Below are 18,635 nucleotides of genomic sequence, written 5' to 3' on the forward strand. Positions count from 1 at the left end.
ATATTGATCAAAGTTCTAATAAAACTTCAGACCAGTTGCTTTTAACGTTCACCTCTAACTGAAATCAAAGCGTGTTTCTGGAATGAAAAGCAGACTCCAGCGGCGAACGGTCCTGTTAAAGCTTGTTTACCTCATACAGGTCCACCATGACGTTGCCCTCCAGGCCCATGCTGCTGACCACGTTCTCCAGAGCCAGAGTGTAGTAGACGCCCGAAGTGTCCGACACGTACAGGTTGTAGGTTTCATTCTGGTTCCACTCCTGAACAGCAGCCACTACGCGGTTTTCATCTGTACTGATCACATGCAGCTCCTAGGAGACGGACCAGGACAATCAGGCTGATGGGCTGGATGGAAAGGTTTGATTTGATATGCATTACACCTGGAGGGAGGAGGGGACGGACGGATGGACGGATGGATGGACGGAAGGACGGACGGATGGATGGACGGACGGATGGACGGATGGATGGACGGAAGGACGGACGGATGGATGGACGGACGGACGGACGGATGGATGGACGGACGGACGGATGGATGGACGGACGGACGGATGGATGGACGGACGGACGGATGGACGGACGGACGGATGGACGGATGGACGGACGGATGGATGGACGGACGGAAGGACGGACGGACGGACGGATGGATGGACGGACTGATGGACGGAAGGACGGACGGATGGATGGACGGAAGGACGGACGGACGGATGGACGGACGGATGGATGGACGGACGGATGGACGGACGGACGGACAGATGGACGGACGGACGGACAGACAGACGGATGGACGGACAGACGGACGGACGGACAGATGGACGGACGGACAGATGGACGGACGGGCGGACGGACAGATGGGCGGACGGGCGGACGGACAGATGGACGGATGGACGGACAGATGGACGGACGGGCGGACGGATGGATGGACGGAAAAGTTGTTTGCTTTCTCTATAAGGTCCTGCTGTCATCTGAATATGATGCGCGGTCAGAACCAGCCAATCAGAATCAGGAGGAGGGTCATAGCGCTGTCAGTCAAACTTGTGTACACGCTGCTCACACAGTTGGTTCACCACAGCAGCTATGAATGCTCAGACTGGTTAGCATAGTGGATGAACAGTTTTCCTGGAACAGTAAGTTGTTTCTTTGCCATTAGCATATTTAGCAGTGCGTGCATGAGGATGATTGACAGCATTAAGATACTCCTCTTGGCTCTGATTGGTTGTTTTACACGGGGAGTGTGAATTTCTGCAGCTCACTGAGGAGATCAATCTTTTCTTAGGTCATCTGTCTCAGCATGTTGACAGTTTTAACGTTTTTTAAAAGCTACGTACTTCAGCTGTAACTCAATGGTCCTGATGAGAGTTTTAACATTCGTACTCCGAGTATGAATGCACCTCAGCTTGCTTTTAATTTGGTCCTTCAATCAAAGTCATGATTTATTCTGTTCCAATTATAAACCTAAAGACGTTCATATGATCCTTATTGTTCCTGAGCTCCTGCTGGGTTAATCACAGCCATCTGAATGTTTCTGTCGTCTGTGTTTTAACTAAGAGGATGCAGCAATCATTACCACTTGCTAAGAGTTATTGGACAGAAACTATTCGGCTGAGTTCGTGCTGTTAGCTTGGGAGCTTCATCTACCTCTGACTGTTCCAATAATACCTTGCAGCCAGCCTGCAGCTACCCGGGCGCACTGGGCCTGATTGAATAAAACATGTTTAATTGTCAGTAGGGACGTGATAAGCGAGGTCAGGCAAACGCGAAGCAGAGCCGAATATCAATCCTGGAAACACTGAGAAACATTTGGCCTTAATTTGCCTGGAAACACCAAAGAGACCATCGCAGGGAGCCAGCGATGCATCGGATCCTGAAACGAGCCGGGAGCTCATTTTGATCCAACGTTTAGATGTACAAACTTCAGCACTGCTGTGCAGAATTTTTGTTCTAACACTTTCTAGGGTTGTGTAATTGCTTTTTAATGGTCAAAGTCTCAGGAGCGCCTGTTGGTGAGTGTTATGTACGCGGTAACAAAGCGCTGTGCCGTGTTACCTTGGGCAGGGTGTACTTTGGCAGCTTCATCGGGGTAAAGACGTCTCGTTTTGCAGAAACGTAGTAGACCGGCCTCCCTGCAGTGGACACCTTCAGGCACAAACATGACAAACAACATCATATTACACCAAACAACAGAACATAACTGAATATGCCCTGGATGAATCTCCCACAGCCACAGCGCCGTCCCGGAGCAAACGGACGATTACTTACCTGGACAAACACATACTCATCCTGCACCACCAGGGAATTGGGGTCAATGTATCCGGGGAATGGTTTGCCCTTGTTGGTGTCTGTGCAGTTCTGCAGCTTGCAGGTGACGTACAGCGCCTCTGCTCCCACACACACACACACACACACACACACACACAAACACGTCAGGCCGTGGCTTCTGATATGGTTTTAGCCGATGAAGAAAGGCAGCCTTCACCCACAGCTAAGTGCTCTCTTTTGGCCCCGTGTCAGTGAAGTGGCCCCGGTAAGGGATGACAGATGAACCGAGAGGCCGATTGCTTTCCTTGCCTTCAATCACGGCTCTGCGGCCGCACGCCTGTCCCCCAACGCCGGCCTCTGCCAAAAACCTGTCGGCTCCCTCCATGCAGGCGTGATCAATGCTGATGGTCTCTGGCTGTGTGACTGTAACACTGTGTAGGACCGCGTTTGATTGGCTTACCTCTGTCACATCAGGCTCAAACAAAAACCAAAAAAAAGAAAATAGATGGCAGTGTGGAAACGAAGAGGAACACAGATAAATTAACAATGTGACCATGTCCAGACAGGGAAATGTGGTCTGGACATGTCCATCCACGGACAACGCTCTGATGAAAGTCACTGAGGCTTCAGGAACGAATCTGTCCTCAGGGTCTCATGCATAAAACATCCAGAGCCGAGAGATTTGTACGTTTAGAGGCTAACTGGATGAGCAAAGCAGAAATGCTACATCACATCCTACATAATTTTACTCAGTAGTAACAGAGTTCAGGGAAGTTTTATGTGTTCCAAGGATTTCTGTGCAGAACAAAGTCATTGTCCTTTTTAAAACACTTTCGTATCGACGTGATTCAGGTGAGTGAAATGAATCTACATGTCCACCACTGACCTGAACCGCTGATCTTTAAAAGCTTTACAGATCCATGCATTACTTTTCCCTCCATTGTTCCTGTGGGTCCCTGGACCCGGCCGTCCCTTTACATTATCCTGCAGCAGGACTATCCAAGAACCCCCCGACTGCTCACTACTTGAGCACAATGCCTCCAGCAGAGCACAAAGACAGCAGGAAAATAGAGCTCTGAACTCAGAATTCAATTACTCACGTCCTTCAGAGATGCTGGTTTCCAGGTGAATTAAGCCCGGCTCTTTGTCCAAACCCATCTTGGACCTGAAAGGCAGACAAATATGTTTCAGGAACATCACTGTTGCTCTTTTCCCATCGGGTGGATGCCCCCCCTTCCCGAAGCTGCTGTCTGACCTGAGAGATTACACGCTGCAAAGTCAGACAAGCTTATAACAACAGAGAGGTTCAGCCAACTGCAACCACAGCAGCGGTAAATATCAGCAGAGCTGCATGTAGGAATTACTGTCTCCAACACGACGATCTGTGTTCAGCACAGAGAGCCTCAGGTTGAGTGACTGATCTAAATGTTCAAAAGACCTTGAAGGTCCTTTTCCTCCCCGAACGAGAGAGACAGAAAAATGTTTCCTCCCATCATTAGAGCAGGAAAATCCATTGATTTTCCTGCTGCAGTCGGGATGCCTGCAGATGGAATAGCATATAATCATTAGGGCATTAAAAATGTATTAAAAAGACTGGAGGATCAGAGGAAGGAGGCGAAGATGAGGAGCTGATGGGAGAAGGTGGAAGGAGACGTGACAACGTTCCGACGGACCGAACAGATTTCTGGACGTCTGTGTGAGACACCAAAACTCAGATCATTGTTCTTTTATTAACTACATGAGATCAAACAAAACCTTGAACATGATGGCCTACTTCTCAAATCCATGTTTACATTTTACTAAATAATCCAAAGAACCATCTGAGGCAGGCAGTGGATTATGGGAGAGAAACCGTGAAGGAAGTTTGCCCTGTCAGGTTTCTGCAAGAGGGCAAACAGTTTAATGCTTTAAACGCTCCAAGAATTATATAAAGATAACTTTAGTATAAAGAGGTTTTCAAAATATCACTTTATTTATTCAGGAAAAAGTAAATGGTTGTTCCATTCCTGACAAGTGTTTACAACAACACTGACAGGCTGAATAACAGCAACTCAGTTTCAGTCCAGGTTTGGACTAGGCCACTGCAGAACCCTTTTTTTAGTCATCTTGATGTTTGTTATCACTGCCTTGCTTCATAACTCCAGTCTGTTTCACCTGAAGGCCATGAAATGATGACCTGGAGAACAGAACATCGTCCAGGTTCTGACCAGAGCGGAGAGACGCCCAGACATCAAACCTCCTCCATGTCTGACTCATCATACGTTTTCTGAGATGCTGCTAGTTTATGCCAGATGTAACGAGACACAGATGAAACTGGAAATAGATATTCCAGTTTCATCTGTTCATCATCAGCATGTTTTTGACAAATAAAAAATGTGACTTTATGTTCTTTTTAGTCAGCATCAGTTCTGGGCTGGAAACTCACATGGATGAAAAGGTTTCACCTCCTTCCAAGGTGCCTGAAGAGGAACAGCAATCTGGTGAGGTGGCGACTCCAACAACACTCAAAATACTGATTAAACATCATCAGCCAATATTTACATGAGGAAACAAAGTTATCCACTGATCTTACAGGACCAGTCCTGTCTGCTCTGCTGTCCAGAGGACTGACTGACCCAGCAGGTCACGTCTGCACAGCTCACAGATGTCACTCTGACAACTTAACAACTTTTCAGACAAAAAAATCAGTATGAGCCAAAACCGCATCCGCAGGTCAGGCTTTTTAAAGATCGACCAGGGAACTGCAATCGGTTCGCCTCTAGTCGAAGTTCATTCATGATTTAACAAGTGGAAGTATTACAGGTTGGTTTATTCCTTAATAAAGGGCATCATCATCTCAAAGCTGCATTTTCTAATTACTTTGATATTAAAAGTTATTATCTGAAACATTCATTCTGGCAAAAACAAACACAGACGAAATCAGTAGGACAGCAAATAGTTTTTCCAAGAAAGTTCAAATGAAGCCGAACAGCAGCGTCTGTGTCTGCGCCGAGGTCAGACCCAGTAGGAGCAAAAGAGCCGGTGACATGAGAGGGAGCTCTTGTCCCAGGAAACACACACACACACACACACACATGCAGCTCCCAAATGTTCCTGCAGAGATTATCACTGTCATATGCAAATGGCTGCAGACGCCGAGCTCCCAAACTGATTATAGTCGCATCCTATGGAGGTTAGCAGCGAGTCGCTCAGTGCCTCTCAGGTTCTCCGAATCACAAATGAGCTTACACATGTTCCGTGGCTGCATGTGCAGCAGACATAAGCTCCCCGAGCAGCTTCATTACCAGGGCTAGCACAACTCCAACCGCACAGCGCGCAACCCAAAATAGAACCCTGACAGCATCAGCAGCATCGGCCCTGAGGCCCGCTTCACTCCTGGCAGCGCGGCTCGTTACTACGGCGCCGCTCCTCTGCACTCTGCTGAGGTGAAGACCGTTTGTCATGTGTTGGTTACTGGATGAAGACATGCAGAAAACAACTAACTCTGACACAACTTGTGAAGAGGGAGCACAACAAAGTCATGCAGCAGGAACACAAAATGTTTTTATAGATTTTATGAAAGAAATTATGGTGAGCGTCCTGAGGAAAGCATCTATTCCATAAATCTTTGTTTTTCTATATTTTATTCCAAACTTAATTGGAAAATTATCAAAAAACAAATGATTCAATTCTAATGTCTCTGTGTTTGGTTGCTTTTCACTCCTGAATGTTTCAAATCTAATAATGTATAATCTAGATTTCTGGACGGTGAGTCTCCCGCATAAAACTACAAGTTTTTCTGAAGCTCATCAAAACATCCAGGAATAATCTGGATTCACCTTCTACTGCCAATAGACGGCACTGGTTTACCGTTACACCCAGTTAGGACTTTTAGTGGCTTATGCTGCTTGTGGAAGCTGTCAGTAACGCAACTGGAGAAACATTTTGCTGCTTTATGGTTATGCAGATTAAAATCCAACAATTCTGCATAAAAAATCATTTTTTATTGGCTGAATGCAACATTTTTATTTTCTTAGAAACTTTTATCTGTAAGCTGCAATTATCACAATTAATAGTAGAAATATATCAAGCTGTGTGCAACGAGTTTACATGAGTTTCCAATTGTTCAACTGAATTAGTGGAATAAATGAACTTTTGATCTACCAACCATGCAACACACTGATGATCAGTCTAACACATGAATAATGTTCATCTGCGCAGCCTCTCATTCAGTTCTAATTATAATTTGACATTTTTACCACCTGCGTAAAAGAAAATGACAATAACTGACGTGTTTATAGTTTCATAGAAAACATCTTCGGCTCTGCGCTCTCTTCCAAACAGCTGATCAAATTTATTTGGCACAAAACAATCCAGCTTCAATTAATATGCAGCAATTAGAGCCACCAGATTAATCAGTTCTATAATAAAATCTGAATTTCAGAATGTGCAATTTGTCATTATTTACATGAACCAATGTTTAAAGGTATTGCTGTGATGATAATGTGATGTTATTTATCAGCAGCTGATAAATAACAGAAGGAAGGTTCTAATTAAATGATGTGCAGGATTTTTAGGTCATTTTGCTCTGAACAGCATTTTTATGTTGTTTTCTGACTGTTATACTAGAAACAGGTTATTTTTACACAAATGGATTATTAGCAATTGGATTTAAAGTTCAACATTTTTTTAGATTTTGTTGAAATTTACCTAATAAACAGAAACAAACAGCGATGAGCTATAAAGCTGGTCTGAGGTTTACTCCTCACATCAGCTCCTGGACTTCCTGTGTCTGTTGATGAATTCTGAGGTTTATTTGGTGGTGAAACTTTTAAAGTAGCCGTTTAAAAGTGTCTCTGGCGGTGGGGCCTTTCCCCTGGGCTTTTTAATGTTTGCCTTAGTTTTTCCTGAATCATCCAGCAACAAAATGAATAGCTTCAAATTTTAATTTATGAAATGGAAAACGTCTCCCATAGAGCACATGTACCTCTTTATCTTCTCTCACAGTTTGTATTTGGCTTCTTAGGGACAAATTCAAGAAAAATATAAAAACGAGAGTATTGTTGTGTTTTCTGGCACAAAACCAGCAGTCAGTAAGTCAAAAGAATCTTATCATCTCATTTTTCTATTTGTTAAAAACATCAGTGTTGATCCAGACACATTTCATAACAAGAAGCAGAAAAAGTATTAATACTAGAGACAAAAAACCTTTTTCATTCCTAAAATGTCAATATCATGACAGGTCTGGTAAAATCGTTTAAACATCCATGTTTTAATGAATAATGAAAAAATGCATTTAAAAACAGTTCCCTTGTTAAACTTTTCCTAGAGAAATAAATTATATTTAGACATTCTGTTTTTTGAAAATTACATTTGATGATTAATCATCAGTTTTAAACGGTCTAAACAAAGTACAGTGAACAGGTCATTATCATGATTACTTACCAATAGAAACGATTAGGAGCCACTTTCTCGTGCACCAGCTGCCATCTCCTTCCAAACTCAACAGAGCTGTAAAGCTAAAAAAAATTAAAATAAAAGTTACTCTCCACCATCATTCTGCTGTATAAGCACATAAAATAAGACCCAAAGTGCACAAGGCCAACCGTTAGGACATTAACTGTGTTTTCACACCAGATGAGCTCTGCACTCAGACATCAGCATCATGAACCAAAGTGAGAACTACTAACTTCAATAAATTAAAATATTATTGAAAAATCATTTCTGTTAATTACGATGATTTTCTGCTTGGTTAATGAAAAAATATGACATTTAAAATTAGAATATTACATCATAAAAAAAATACAGCCTTCATAAATAAGTATGTTTAATGGCCAATTAAAGGTTGTCCATTTTCAAAAGGTACGTTTAATGAGTTAAACGAGCCTCATGGGAATATTCATACTGTAACTTATCGACTGAGACGGCTTTAAGACATTTTGTGGACTCAGATTTGTGCAGCAGAATGTCACAGTTCTGCAGAGGAGAGTCACTGAAGAAGAGAGCCAATGACAGCGGTAGTCTGAGTGCAATCAAAGAAACTGAACATGAAACAAGAAGCACTGGTTTGTTCTGCTGAGATTTCAGCTAAAGCAGGTTTGAAAAGCCATCTTCAGATATAAAGACATCATTTTGTTCTTTAAACGCCTAAAATAACTTTGAGTTGTACAAATGTGTTAAAATAAAGTTTGATTTGAAATCAGTTTGGTTTTGAAGGCTGGTCGAAAAACGCAGGAGAAGCAGAGGAAAATTTCTCCTTAAAGTTTCTGGTGTCTAAATTTAGTCGTTGGTGAATTTTTTATATTTTTCTGGATGAAACATGATAAAAACACAAAGATGACTTACTGCCGACGACATATTCGCGTTTGTAGATAAATTTTTACCCAGAATGCAAATGGAAAAAAAACCGTGAGCGAAACGGTGACTGGTACTGACTAGTATATATTCCATTGAGGGAAACTGAGTTTCATATCTGCTCAAGAGCCCCCCCTGGTGGTTGAAGAAAAATCCACATGTATATGAAAAAAAACACGGAATGCTCTCTGGTATTGTTCAGGGGGCCGGACCAAATGAGGAGGCGGGCCGGATCCAGCCCGCGGGCCGTAGCTTGGGGACCCCTGGTTTAAATGATTCTGTACCGCTGCACTTGTGTTTATTTTAACTTTATCTATTCATTTATTGATTTACTTTTTCTTTTCCATCACAGTGCTACAGAATGAAGTCATTCTCACTTTTCATTTTTTTAATCTGTAACCTTTAGAGACTGAAATAAAAGTATTTAATCCTCAAACACGTGTAGTCGGTTATAAAACAAAGACAAATCTGTTTACTGTGCAGCTTACAAACACAATCTAATGAAGCTCCAAACTTGTTTCAATGTTAAACTCTGACTTTTCCGTTTTGAGCAGTGATGCACAGCGTGTAAACAGGTATTTATCAGTGGATATCCAAAGTGTTTGTTTGCATTCATTTGTTTTCTAATTACATCTCCATACTGTGAATAACATCCCATATGGATCATCTCTGCTGAAAAGTCTGATATTTACCTCTGAAGGGATTTTCTCTCTGCAGATAAAATTCTAATTTTACATCAGATTGTTCTTCAGTGGACAGTTACTGACCCTTTCTAGGAATGAAATGTCACTGCTGGGGAAGCTGTTCACAGAGATTCATACAAGTATGTTAAAGGAACAGGGATCTTTAAATTCAGACACTGTCCTGCAACTTCTAGATGTATTTCTGCTTCTACACACCTGAGTTAAATATGAAGTCATTAGAAAAAAAACACTTTACTGATATTTAAATATATTGATCAGCACCACCTTCATGTTTCACTATTGGTTATTTTCCTGCAGGGCTGTATTTGGGTTAAACCGGTTCAGGTGTCCAAATATTCCCGCATCAGAATCAGAATGCTTTTATTTCAGTCCAAACAGGCGGGCTGCATTCATCAGAGCCGCCCTCAAATTTACACTCAGCTGTTTTAAGAAATCATTTATTACAGTAAATGTTTCCTCCTGACCACGACAGTTCAACCTGTTTCAGCTCAGCTTCCTCTGACCGTTGCAGATTTCTGTCAACACATTTCATCCTGTTTAAGATGAACTAACTAGAACCAGTTTAAGGTCATCATGGTGTTCACACTCACAGCAGCACTTGGCTGCAGACTTATTGAAATGTCTGAAGTTAGAAGAGCCACATTTAAACTCCTGAGTAATGATGAAGGACATCTGATGTCATTTTACATCTTTTCTTCTGTTTTTAGTTTTTATTCTCACTACTGGCTATTTTCGTGACTTTATATTCCCTTAATGTTTGTTATGGTTAAAACAGACATATTTGTAAAGTCTCCCAATTTTATCATATAAATGTATTCAATGACATCCCAGTTAAAAGTTAATCAATACAAATATATTTTTGAAAAATCATCTTGTAATGTGTTCTAATACACATAAAAACAAATATCACTGATTGCTATTAATATGCATGCATGAAGCTGGCTAAGCAGATGCAAGAAAAAGGAAGAGAGCAGAGAACTGGGGCAGGAGGAAATCACTTTGACTAATTACCCTCCTAAAACGAGTTAGTGTGTTTCCCAGTAAGAGCAGAGCAGAGAACAGGAGCCGGAGGAGGTGAGGCGGCTACTGGTGGGGCGGAGGGGCCGCTGCCGCCGCTGCAGCCTCTGAAAGGTCTCTCAATCAACAAATGTGGCAGCTCTGCCAAAAAGAGGGCAGGCAAAGTGAAAGAGAAGCAGTTTTAGGGTGGAGAGGAGTTGAGTTGGTGGGAGTGGCAGAAGATGAGGGAATAAATTATCCATTTCTTCCCTTTTCCCAAGGAAATATACTCCGCTTTGGTTAGTTACACAACATAACGATGGAGGACTCCGACATTAGTTGGGCTAACACTAAAGCGCTATTGACCCTTTGCAAATATGTCTCCTAATCATGTTGAGGCGCCATGACGGACGTCAGCAGTGAGGGATGGGTGGACTGAACCCACCCAGCTGATTGTTTTCTCCAGTATCTCCAGTTTCTACTGGTTCAAGTTGAGCTGATGTGTCTGTGGAAGAAGCTCATCTAGTTGGGGTTTGGTTTTCACAGATAGCCTGAATTCTCTCCACATGGTTTATGCCGCTTTGTCATGAACCGGGTTTTCTCTTGCACCAGAGAAACTTAAAAGCATGTAAAAGTCCAGATGTTTTCATACATGCTTGGCTGCATCATGGTGGCGCATTTTAACTAATGATTAGATGCATACATTTTCTATATTGCAAAATTTGATTGCATCACTGACATGAATGTTTCTCTTCTTAGTTTGTAAAAACTGTTTGCTGTAAATTCACTGCTAATCCTTCCTCATCAAAAGACGATAAAATGGCAGTTTGGTTTGCATCCTGTCTGTCTGTCAGCCTCCACTGCAACAACCCACAGGAATCAATGAACAAATAAAAGTGATCCTCAGAGTCTTTGCAGGTTGTTGCTTCCTGAAGAGCATGACGTCATGTGCAGAGGCTCATCGTGGTTTTCAGCAGAATGTTAAATTGCTACATGGATAAATTCAGTCATGATGCCCCCATGTATCAATGACTCAGCATGTCACGCCGCTCTTCCATCTGCCCTGCATGGTTTCCCTTCAGGAAGTGATTCTCTGGAACAAACTTGAACTCATGTTTTCAGACGATTTATTTAACTTCCAAAGCCGTCTCAGTGATGCGGCACGGCCTCCTGAGGAGACCAACAACAGCAAACTATAACAAATATTGACCAAGAGTTTACATTTCTGGAACAAGGCCTGACCTCAATAATATACAACAAATATATATTTGTGAATGTTTTAATGCTTCACTAGGACCCAGTTATTATAAACTACACTAATCCTACACAGTCAAATGACTTTTTGTGGATTAGAGGAAACTTTCAGACTTGTTGCTTGTAAATAAACTGTTTCATTATCGGCCAACCTTCCATGTTGATGAGCTGAATGTTAATGTCTGACTGGATCTGCACTGGACTCCTCTGTACAAACCCTCCTCTCTGTCTGCGCTGGTCTGGCAGCGTTTTGCAGGAGGAGCCGGTTCTGCTTCCAGTTCACTTCAACTTTATTTACAAAGATAAATAAACCCAATCAGAGGCAGATTTAAAGTCAATCCCATCCAATTCAAGTTGATCCCTTTTATCAAACAATGCAGTCAAGTTCAATTTTTCAATTTATTATTCAAATTGGCTAAAATGTTTTCTATCACAGGAAACCCGGCAGACTGACAGAACCACATGAAAGCTTTCTGTCTCCGTCTCTCTCACCAGCTCTGTTATTTTGTACGAAAAGGAAACAGATATGAAATATCAGGGCATTACATTTAATTCGTTTTCAGCCGCAGCTGCTGAGATTTCATTGGTTTTAAACACCAGACAGCAAACAGAAAGTCTGGAATGAGCCTTTAGCTGCAGCTCAGCCACATATTTTAACAGCCACCTTCTGACTAAACAACACAGGTTCTCCTTCATATTTACTTCCATGTTTCACCTTCAAGCTGATTAATAACCTCAGTATCTCTGTGGAAGATCTTCCTCTGTCAGGTTCTCTACAGGCTGGAGCTGCTGGGGCTCCATGTTCTGGATCTCTGCTGCACATAAGACACATTTAACCTCAAGTCACCGACTCTCACCTTAAAGTGCATCTTTAAATCTGACTTCTCCCAAACCGCTGTGCTTACAGCGATGTCATGGGTTGATCCTTCACACAAACTTCTACATTTAACGTTTCAGAATATTTTAGTTTGGTATTTCTTTACTAAAATATAACTCAGAATGTTCACATAATTAATGAGGACAGTTGGATAAAGAAACACATTTACTAAGGAAAATAATCTGATTATGGAACAGGATTAGAGCCAACAAAAAAAAAAAATCTTTCAGAATTTTGCTTAAATTCAGAATTCTGAGAAAAAAGTCTAAACTTTTTTTTTCAATGTCCCTAATCCTCTGGAACTATTCTGCTAAGAATCATGGGATATTTTATTTTATTTTCACAGACAGATCTAAAAGTACTGCAGCTATAAAAGCAGAGAAAAATTATTGTACAAGTTATTGATGAAGGTGAGATGAATGCAAATGTATGCCGCACTTTTAAGAATTTTACAGTTAAAAACCAGGTATAATTTAAAGGCCACTTTGATTCGTTACATGAAAGACACTAAATGTTGCAACACAAGAAAATAGGAAAAGTTCAGAGCATTGTTTCTCAGACAATGATTCCTAAAATAAAAACTCTGGAGCTTTTTGGTTACAAACTTTGTGTTTGGTTTTTCTGATAGGCTGCAGATTAAATTTCACAGAAGAGAAACGTTCAGATTAATGAATAAAATCCCTTCAGCTTATGGATGTTTCTGATGTGGTTACTTCTCTTTCAGTGACATAATTAGTCAATTTAGTTTATCCAGATGACTTCCAGCCTTAAGCTGCTGCAGTGTTTCCTCCTCCTGTCAGACTTTCATCAGAGCTCCACCTGTTCTGCAGCTGAACTGTCACCGGCCTCCTGTGGAGCATCAGTCCTCCAGCTAAGAGTCACTGGGATCCTGATGTGGTGAAAGTCGAGGCTCTTCCTCTTTGAAAGGAGCTGCAGTCATGTCCTCTCCCTCACCTTTTGGTCGTGGCTGTATGCCAGGATCCAGTCCTCCTGCTCGGGGTGAAACAGGAGGCTCAGGATGTAGAAGTTGAGTCGGTACTTCTGGTATGTGGCTCCTTCATCAGAGCTGATCAGGAGGCTGCTCTCTATCTCCGGATCCGTCAGCAGCATAATCTTTAAAAGAAACACAAGATGATGAGAAAACAAAGCATTTGGTCATGATGAGCATCATGGCAGAAAGTGCAGGACCTAAAACATTTGGACGTGTTAAATTTGTTCCTGCGGACGACGCGACCTGAGCGCTGAAGAGCTGAAAGCAGCAGACAGACTCATCCTACTTAGAGCTGATCATTAATAATTCAACCAGAGACGGTTTATGGGCGGCCCTCTCCAAATTTAACTCGCCCTGCGGTTTTTAAAGGATTCAACTGTTTTACCACCTGATCAGGTCAGAGTAAAAGAACTGGAGTGAACCGTTACATCTAAAAATAACTGACTCAATCTAAGATTACGACCTGACATTCTTCTCCAAATGTGGCTCAAAATCTGGAAAAGAAAACAAAGATAATAAAAACTGCAACACGGCATCAACAGACTGGAATGAGTTTTCCACAAAACACGTCAGGGTTAGAAAGTTTTCAGCCCCTGTGGGCGGCGCATGTTCTGTTCAGTGAGCCAGTCACACTGAAAGATTAAAATCCAAAGCAACATATCCTATTCTGGAAAACACTCCAGCTGTAATCCTCGTTAACGGCCACACACACCGACTCACAGTCCAATACTGAAAATGTTTAGCCGCCAGCTCATAACAGAAACTGCAAGGTCAGCACTTTGTATTGCTGCACTCATTCCATGATGTAATTTCCATTGGGGATTGGTGTGTGTGTGTGTGTGTGGGTGTGTGTGCGTGTGTGTGTGTGTGCGTGCTTGTTTGCAATACCTTGTGGGGATGATTTTCCTGACATATACTACGTTGTGGGGACCAATTGCTCCTCGTGGGGACCGGAGCTTGGTCCCCACAAGGGGAAACCCTGTTTTTGGGTCAGGGGTCAGAGTTAGGGCTAAGGTATGAATTGAGTTTTGGTTGATTAGGGTTAGGTATGTGATGGTTAGGGTTAGGAAAAGGGTAAAGGTCAGGTTTAGGCTGTAGAAATGAATGGAAGTCAATGGAAAGTCCCCACAAAGATAGCAAAACAAACGTGTGTGTGTGTGTGTGTGTGTGTGTGTGTGTGTGTGTGTGTGTGTGTGTGTGTGTGTGTGTGAGAGAGGTGGGGGGGTTTAGTTCTGCTTCTGTCCTGCATCAATATGAAGAAGACGATGTGAAAACGCTGACACGCTCAGTTTTATTGTCTTCGTCGCTCAAAGCGAAACGCGTGCGGAGCAGCAGGAAGTGCTGCAGGGAATCGACTGAAAGTTTTAACGTGACTTTTGTTTCCGACTCTGGGGAAACCATTTTACCCACAGGTGATGTTCCACTGCCTGACAAAACACCAGAGTCCAAAGAAACAAGTTAGCTCATACTGACGTTTGAGCACCACGCCTGTATGTTCCAGGGAATTTACAGATCATCTGTCTACATGGTACCAGTCAGAACCCACTGAGATCCAAAACATCAACCTGGCTTACATCGGAAAGACTGAGTGTAATAAACGAGTGAAATTTGGAAGTAAAGGGTGTTTCCATTTATTGCTTCCATCAGCAACAGAAATCAGTGAGTTGTGGACATTAAGCTTATGGATCTTAAGTTTTAAAAGCAGAACCAATCCAGAAACCTTCAGCTCACCCTGAGGAAGACTCTGAGGAAGACCTGCAGCTTGGTTAAAGCTGCAGGTCTCAGTCCTGCACCCGTTGCCTTGGTGACCCAGTCCTCATTAACGGACCATACGGATGTAAATCCACAAATCCAAGCTTAAACCTCTGGTTGGACTTGAAAGGAGTTTTCTGAGAAAGAGGAACTCAGGTTTCAGAGAAACGGACGTTTTCTACCTGATTAAATTACTAAAGAACAAAATGATGAAACATTTTACTCTCTAGAAACATCTAGAAACATCAGCTGCCTGACATAAAGATACAGGTGAAGGTATTTTAATGTCTTCACATCTCAACACTTTACAACAAACTTTTATGTAAGAAAACAATAAAAAGTTTTTCTGTTGGTGTGAAAATAAAATTCTGAAAAGTGTGGCATAAAAGTTTTAGCCTTTATGTGGGGTTGAAATCTACAAACTGTTCTTTTGCACAGTTTATCTGTCTTATATATAAACCCATATAATACAGGGGAAGGTGTTTTTATATATATATATAGATATATATACGTTTATATAAGGTGAAATATGCCAGATATATTAATTATGCACTGGCTTCTGTTCAGATAAAATCCCAGTACAACACATGAAAGTTTATTTTTCAAGAGACAAAGTGTCAATAATTTGCATAAAGGCGGCTGTTATTAGAAGAAACCTAATTTAAATAAATGTATTTTGCTTATTTTAGATTTATGCTAAAAGCAGAAAACTTACAAACTGGAATTCTCTGTGTGGTTTTATTAAACTTCCCCACAGTTGAGAAAGTGTTTCATTTTGTCAATAAGAGTCCATTATGAGAGCTGGAGCTCCAGCAACGGCTTCTCCGCCAACAACTCGATGAAAATTGTGCAAGTAAAGTTCCTGCTTCGCGCTCCAGGACTCACATTTGGTTTCAAAATGGCTCTTTGCAGGACGGGGTCTGCGTGGCCATTATGTCGTCAGACAGCAGAGAGAATCTGAGAGCACGCTGCTCTCGCCGTCGATATCCTTCTCTGCGTGTTGCCGTCTGGCGTGAACGTTTCTGATCCCTCATGCTGCCGAGTCATTTGTCAGGACTCGTTTCTGTTAGAGCTGCCACGGTGGGCAGAACCGCCGGCACCAGTTCATCAATCAGAGACGGCGGTTTTAATGCCACATGCGTGCAGAACATGTCGAACAGCCCAATCCAACGTGTTTGTCTCACTCTGAGCTGCAGCCCAGCAGCAGGCCGCTTTCCACCCGGCCGCTGTGTTTCTGCTAACGTCTAGATTATGCTACGCTAACTATGCTGGCATCCTTACCGACATCTGCATTCATCAGACGGAACAAAACTGTTCATTCTGCAGAAATATGTAAATGGTTTTAAAGAAATGAGGTGTATTTCTGAAACAGGATCAGGATTCCATATTATTCTTTGCAAACATAACCGATGCAGGCTGCTGCAGGACACGAGCCAGAATCACATAAAGAAACATATTCAGCTCCATAAAACAACAATAGTGGGAGAAGATGGAGGATTTGCCTTGTTGTGAATGTTTTACAGAATGCAAAAGCCTAAAATAAAACCGAGATGTTTATGTTTAAAGGAGCATGCAGCATGGAAATCCAAACTAAATATAAAATTCAAGCTTTTCCTGCCAATAACCAACAGCATCCTGACCTGCAGCCATCTGCTGTTCTCATGCATTTCAGGGACAATCATTCTCCTTCTTACTCATTTTAACAAGTAACTCCAGCTGATCAATACTTTTAATAAAGCAATGGCTAATATGACTCAGCCTATAAAAGGCAGCCTCTGTTATTGGCCTTTCACAGCTGATTGGTTTGGTTTCACAGGAGCGGAGGAACCGAACGGCTTCACTCCATCTGCAGCTGGAAACAACCCTGATGCTGAAGCTGCTACTGGACTCTGGCTTCATCACACTGGAGGTACTGGTTCCTCACAGCAGATCCAGATGTGAAGCAGAAAGAAGGCTGAATTTTAAATGTACTTCCTCAGCTCAACTCGTGTTAAATTATGTGCTGAGAAAAGAAAACAAGAACCAAAAAGATCATCAAAGGAGTAAATAAAGTGAAGACAACCTGTTTCATAATTAATAATTCCTAGATCTTAAAAGAGAAACACATTTTTACTTCTAACTCTTAGAAATATCCTAACACCACGGTAAAAGCAAATAAACAAAAAAAACTGGAAGGACTCAGTATGTCATGATTCTTATCTAATAAAAAAGAAAATGATCCACACAGTTGGATACGTGTATTTATGGTGATTTACAGGTTATCATGAGTTTTCCAGTCAGAGCCATTTGGCAGCTCAATGAATTAACTGTTAGCTTCAGGTGTTTTAAAACTGCCGTGTATTAAACAACAAAACGTTTTACATAACCAGGTGCTTCCTGGTTGCTGCTGGACAGCAGAGGACTAGTTAGAACTAGTTATCCTCCTGTCTGCATTACCAGCCATGTAAGGCTGTCGTCCTTCCAGTGAGTTCTGGCTTCGGCCCGGTCTGCGTTAATGGGCCTAGAAATGATTATCCTGGTCATCAAAGGTCATCCTGTTGACACAGTTGGACCAGAAGCCTGAGAACATTGTCTTCTGACCCAGTTCAGAACTTCTATCTTTAGTGTTGTACAGATCTGTAACATCTCGTCCTGCCAACCTTTTATCCAGGCTTCGTTTAACTCCAACAGAAACATGGCGTCCTTTTGGCCTTGGCCCAGAGTTCCTGTCCTCAATATTTCACATATTCCGGTGAATCAGAAAACAAGTCAGGAAGTCTGTCACTGACAGGAAGTAAACAACCAAACGCTCCCCAAAATCACCTCTACTTTCCGCATTACTTCTCTGTGTGAGCGGATTGAATTCTGGGTTATTTTGTGCTAATGCCCCAGCAAGCCACGGAGGCAATAGTGGATTATTCCCTGTATCAGCAGGCTGAGGGAAAAAGCTAAAGTTAGCTCCAGGTTGTGCTTAAGTCAGAGGAACCGAGTCCCATAATTGAAGCCAAAGGGCAGAGAAAGGGGAGCAGCTCCAGCCAGGAGGGAGTAAAGTATTCACAAGGGGTTGATAAATGTCAGCAGTAAACATGCTGGAAGGGCTAAAGGTCTCAAAGCCTCCTGTTGTCAATGCCAACCCCCTTTAGTCGCAAACGTAAGGCAGGAACATGGAGAAAAACCGGAAGTTCAGTTCATCCATGGAAAAATACTGTTCCTGTGGAATCTGGACATAAAGATCCAGCCCACTGTTTTCATCTTTATCCACATTTTAACACAAACATTCTGATCAACAGAGGAAGTGGAGCTGCGTGACATCAGCTTCAACGCTGCGTCTCTTCCACTTTTCCACATAAAGTCATTGTTGTGTACTGTAAAAGGTTCTCAGATGGTCCATCCTGCCTCCATGTCCAGATGATGGACTGAACAGAGCTCTGGGGTGTTGCTGTAAAACACGACCCTGCTGCAAACGTCTGCACACCCGTCTGCCTGTCCGGTCT

General features: G+C 42.2%; 1 protein-coding gene across 1 annotated transcript in view; it reads right to left on the reverse strand.

The window, feature by feature from the left end:
• The window catches only part of sorcs1 (sortilin-related VPS10 domain containing receptor 1), a 108,501-nt gene that overhangs the window by 30,152 nt on the left and 59,714 nt on the right, over nucleotides 1–18,635 (reverse strand). The window contains exons 4-9 of the mRNA XM_088006824.1: nucleotides 13,374–13,532; nucleotides 7,680–7,753; nucleotides 3,356–3,420; nucleotides 2,256–2,374; nucleotides 2,043–2,132; nucleotides 131–310 (exon numbers count right to left, since the gene is read on the reverse strand). Coding sequence (XP_087862950.1) covers nucleotides 131–310; nucleotides 2,043–2,132; nucleotides 2,256–2,374; nucleotides 3,356–3,420; nucleotides 7,680–7,753; nucleotides 13,374–13,532 — 687 coding nt within the window. The remainder of the gene's footprint in view (nucleotides 1–130; nucleotides 311–2,042; nucleotides 2,133–2,255; nucleotides 2,375–3,355; nucleotides 3,421–7,679; nucleotides 7,754–13,373; nucleotides 13,533–18,635) is intronic.

Source organism: Poecilia mexicana, unplaced genomic scaffold (assembly GCF_051168715.1).
Source record: "Poecilia mexicana isolate PSO_F unplaced genomic scaffold, ASM5116871v1 scaffold_1, whole genome shotgun sequence".
NCBI classification, from domain to species: Eukaryota; Metazoa; Chordata; class Actinopteri; order Cyprinodontiformes; family Poeciliidae; genus Poecilia; species Poecilia mexicana.